Source organism: Bos indicus x Bos taurus, chromosome 19, assembly GCF_003369695.1.
Source record: "Bos indicus x Bos taurus breed Angus x Brahman F1 hybrid chromosome 19, Bos_hybrid_MaternalHap_v2.0, whole genome shotgun sequence".
Lineage (NCBI taxonomy): Eukaryota > Metazoa > Chordata > Mammalia > Artiodactyla > Bovidae > Bos > Bos indicus x Bos taurus.
In genome coordinates, this window is record NC_040094.1 from 42,714,059 (window position 1) to 42,718,355 (window position 4,297).

The following is a 4,297-nucleotide window of genomic DNA, read 5'->3' on the forward strand; positions in this document are numbered from 1 at the left end:
TGAGATGGCTTGATGGTATCACCAACTCGATGGACGTGAGTTTGAGTGAACTCCAGGAGTTGATGATGGACAGAGAGGCCTGGCATGCTGCGATTCATGGGGTCACAAAGAGTTGGACACGACTGAGCAACTGAACTGAACTGAATAAATAAATAAAACTTCCAGCTTAGAAAAGATGAGGTTTGCATAGCCTCTTTCCAGCCCCCAGCTCATGCCTCTTCATTTTAGTTTCAGATACAATCAACTCTAGGAGATATCCTGGTCAACGGGGGTGAAGGAGTAAACCCAAGAATGGCTGAGGGGAGATGGAGCCACACTTCAGTTGTCCTGCCCTCTTTCCTGCCCACCCCCACTCACCCACGGGACCAGCCACCTGCCTACCAGGCCTGGAGCAGCTTTCCTATCCAAGACTCAAGCCATTATATGTAAGGTTCTGCTTTCAAATGGCCTTTTATAGAATGCTCAAGCAACAGGCGTGGTGAGACAAATGAATACCAATGAGAAAGGCATGTACTTTGCCAAGGAAATTGAGTTTATTAGAAGGTTACAAGGGAGGGTTGCTGACACGTGGGCAGGCTCTCTGGACAAGCCAAGAAGAAACAGTCCCCAGGGAAGGAAACTGTGGGCAGGGATCATCTTGAGGGGGTTGGGTGAGCTTCTGGATTCCCCTCCTGGGGCAGCTCCAGGCATGCACATTGTGTTTTCTAACCCGTTTGTTGGAAAGAACCAGGGCCAAGTCACAGCTCCAGAACCCTGGGCCCTGTCTCCTTGCTCCTTGGGCAACCACTGGACTCTAGCGCACATAGGAGTTGCAAGGCCCACAGCGGGAGCGGGGGACACAGGGCGTGCAGGGGGCAGCAGGAGCACAGGGGGTACAGGGACTGGAGATGCAGGGTGTGATGGTCTTGCCGCAGGCATTCGTCGTGGCACAGGGATTGCAGGGCAGCCTGGAGAAAGGGAAAGATATAAATTGAGGGAGGCTTGTGATGTAACCAGAGAGACCCCGAGAGTGGACTGCCCACTGAGACTTGACCTGACCTATAATAGAGAAGGTCACAGGCTCACCTGATACAAAGCTCACTATCAATGCTAGTGGTCTCCCTGTCATATGCTATCAAAAGTGCTGGACAGAGACTCAGAAACTCTGGTCTCAGCTCCCAACACTGTCCATTCCTAGCTGGTGACCTTGGATAAGTCACTAAACTTCTTCAAGCCCCAATCCCTTCACCCACAGAATGATGAGAATACTGATCCTGTTGACCTCGTGGTAACTCTAGCGGCAGATGAGGTAGTATGTGGAAATGTACCCTCTACACAGTATGGTATTACAACATGTAAGAAATGTCATTGATCACATATCAATATCATCACAGTAGACTGCAGAGTTGGCTGTACAATTTTAGTTTGTCCCTCAAGCAATTCGTGCCACTTTATTTTTTAATGTTAACCACATTGCTTTCTGTGCTCTGTTTGAGCATGTCTGGTGTGAAGGTATAATTTCCTCTCCAAGGTATGCAGTCTTTGCCTGGAGTCCAACTAAGAAGTATGCCTATGTGCACAAGGCTTCACCAAACACCTGCTCGGTACTCACTTGCAGTCCTCGCTGTCCAGCAGCCCACGGTACGTGTTGATCTCACACTCCAGCCGGGCCCGCACGTCCAGCAGCACCTGGTACTCCTGGTTCTGCCGCTCCAGGTCACTCCTGATCTCCGCCAGCTGTGACTCCACGTTGCCGATCAGGCCCTGCACCTGGGCCAGCTGGCAGCTGTAGCGGGCCTCCGTCTCCGTCAGGGTGTTCTCCAGGGAGTCTCTCTGTCAGAGGGAAGGGGAGGAAGGTCACAGAGCTGCTCCTTCAGGGACTTCTCCATCGCTTCCAAACAAGTCACCAGCTCCAAGAATTCAGGAGAGGGTGGTCTGGAGGGCAACCCAGTACCCCTGACTCCCCAACCTCACCTCCTCACCAGGAGTCTCATCAGTACCCACCAGGTTGTGCTGGGCCTGAAGCTCCACCTCCAGGGCGTTGACCGTGCGTCTCAGCTCAATGATCTCTGTCTGGCAGGACTGCAGCTGCTCTGAGCTGGACACCACCTGCTTGTTCAGCTCCTCAGTCTGAAACACCAAAATGCGGAAGGCAGGATCAGACCCCACCTGAAGGGCCCCAAGGGGCTGAGGGTCCTGAGACACCATGTGCTCATGTACTCACCTGCCTGATGTACCATTCCTCCACGTCCCTGCGGTTGGTCTCCACCAAGGCCTCGTACTGAGCCCTGGTCTCATTGAGCACACGGTTGAGGTCCACAGTGGGGGCGGCGTCCACCTCCACGTTGAGGCGGTCTCCCAGCTGGCTCCGCAGGGTGTTGACTTCCTGTGGATGCAGAAAATGCAAGAGCGACTATCCTCAATGAAGAGTGGAACCTAAGAAATGGCACTGCTTGTTGACATCCTATTCATCTATTTCCTTGGAAAAGGAACGTCTAGTGAAACAGCTATGACAGCAGAAGGTAAAGTGGTCTGTGTTCCATGTGTTCAACTCCTTCCCACCATGACTGTGTCATGATCCTTGGATTAAAAAAAATTTTTCCAGGGGTTTGCCTGGGGGCTATTCAAGGATGTATAAATGCCCAAATTTCCCAGGTTGTAGACTGGCTGCAGATAACCCCATAAATAAAAAGAATTGGCTGTATAATTTCAGATTGTATATCAAACCATTCTTGTCATCAAGTAAGATATTGTCATGACCCCTCCCAGGAGAGAGAAGGAACCCTGGATCATTTTTCATCAAGACTTTGAAAGAATAGAGATGTTGATTCACCAAGACTGATATTTTGGCTTTGGGGAAGAGAGATGGCTTCAAATGGCATGATCAGAGCAGTGCTGGGACTTCTACAAATCAGCAGCCAATCACAAGCCCAGGGAGGTGCCCTGGGAAACAAAAGTGATGCCCCAATTTTGAGTGAAAGATACACCTTATCTGGGAACATGGATAGGTTTCATCTCACAATGTTTTCTTTCATCATGAAGTTTTGGTGTTTTCGAAGAAATCTGAAAGATTCTTATCCCTGATTCTACCACCCCAAGTCACTAAAGCCACCCTAGGCCTGAGGCTGAGTCAGATTTCTTCATTTCTCATCTCTGGTCTCACCTCCTCATGGTTGCTCTTGAGGCAGATCAGCTCCTCCTTCAGGGACTCCACCTGGGCTTCCAGGTCGGACTTGCACAGGGTCAGCTCATCCAGGATCCTACGCAGGCCGTTGATGTCTGACTCCACCAGCTGCCGCAAGCCCAGCTCCGTCTCATACCTGCACAAGGAGAGGGTCAGAGCAGTAACTGGCAGACCCTGAAGACTCACAGGAATGATCTTGGATAACCCCAATCACCTTGCCTTCCCCCTTTGGCAGTGAGTAGACCCAGGAGACAAAGGCAGGGTGCTAGAGGCTCAATCAAGACCCAAATTAATCCCAAAATTGACTTGAGTCCTCATCTACTTTTGTGACTCCTTTGTTTGGTCCCCCCAATCCTCTGCAGAATCCTTCATGATTGATGGTTGACTGCTGTTCAGTCAGCCATGGAAAACCCTCTTCTTTTACTGAACAAAAGGAGCGGGCACCCATGTGAAATCTGAACCACTTACTTGGTCCTGAAGTCATCTGCGGCCAGCTTGGCATTATCGATCTGCACCACCAGCCTGGCATTCTCTGACTTGGCACACAGGATCTGGGGAATGAGAGGTTTCTGGGTCAGGACTGAAAATAACTATGAAATCATTAACTTCTTTAAAAATGCTTAAAAAGCCATTTTGAAGGTAAAAGGAGGAATCAAGATGGCCTAGATGCAAGAAACACAGTTCTCTCCCCCAGACTGAGAATCCTGAGACACTCCCCCTGCTTAGAGAGGACAGCAAGGCCCCTCACCTTCTGCTGGAGCTCCTCGATGGTCCGGAAGTAGGACTGATAGTTGGGGCACAAGAGGGGCTCCTGCTGCTGGCTCCGCTCCAGGATGCGGCTCTCCAGCTCCGCGTTCTCCCGCTCCAGCTGCCGCACCTTCTCCAGGTAGCTGGCCAGACGGTCGTTCAGGAACTGCATGGTCTCCTTCTCGTTGCCATTGAAGGAGCCCTCGCAGAACCAGTTGCAGCTGCCCACGTTGGCGGGGATGTTGCAGGCCCCGGGCAGGGTGGTGCCACAGCAGCTGGGGGGCACGCAGGGCCTGGAGGAGCAGCTGGAGCGGAAGCTCAGGTTGGGCAGGCAGAAGTTGTAAGACATGGTGCTGAAGGGAGTGAGGTGCCCGACTGAACACAGAG

The 4,297-nt window shown here is 51.6% G+C and overlaps 1 protein-coding gene across 1 annotated transcript; it reads right to left on the reverse strand.

The window, feature by feature from the left end:
• Positions 1 to 511: 511 nt before the first annotated feature.
• LOC113877298 (keratin, type I microfibrillar 48 kDa, component 8C-1) lies at positions 512 to 4,297 on the reverse strand. Its single transcript, XM_027517315.1, has 7 exons — positions 3,912 to 4,297; positions 3,632 to 3,714; positions 3,143 to 3,299; positions 2,204 to 2,365; positions 1,984 to 2,109; positions 1,592 to 1,812; positions 512 to 947 (listed from the first exon to the last, which is right to left on the reverse strand). Exons 1-7 carry the CDS (start codon positions 4,257 to 4,259, stop codon positions 794 to 796), a joined length of 1,251 nt encoding a protein of 416 aa, XP_027373116.1. The 5' UTR covers positions 4,260 to 4,297; the 3' UTR covers positions 512 to 793.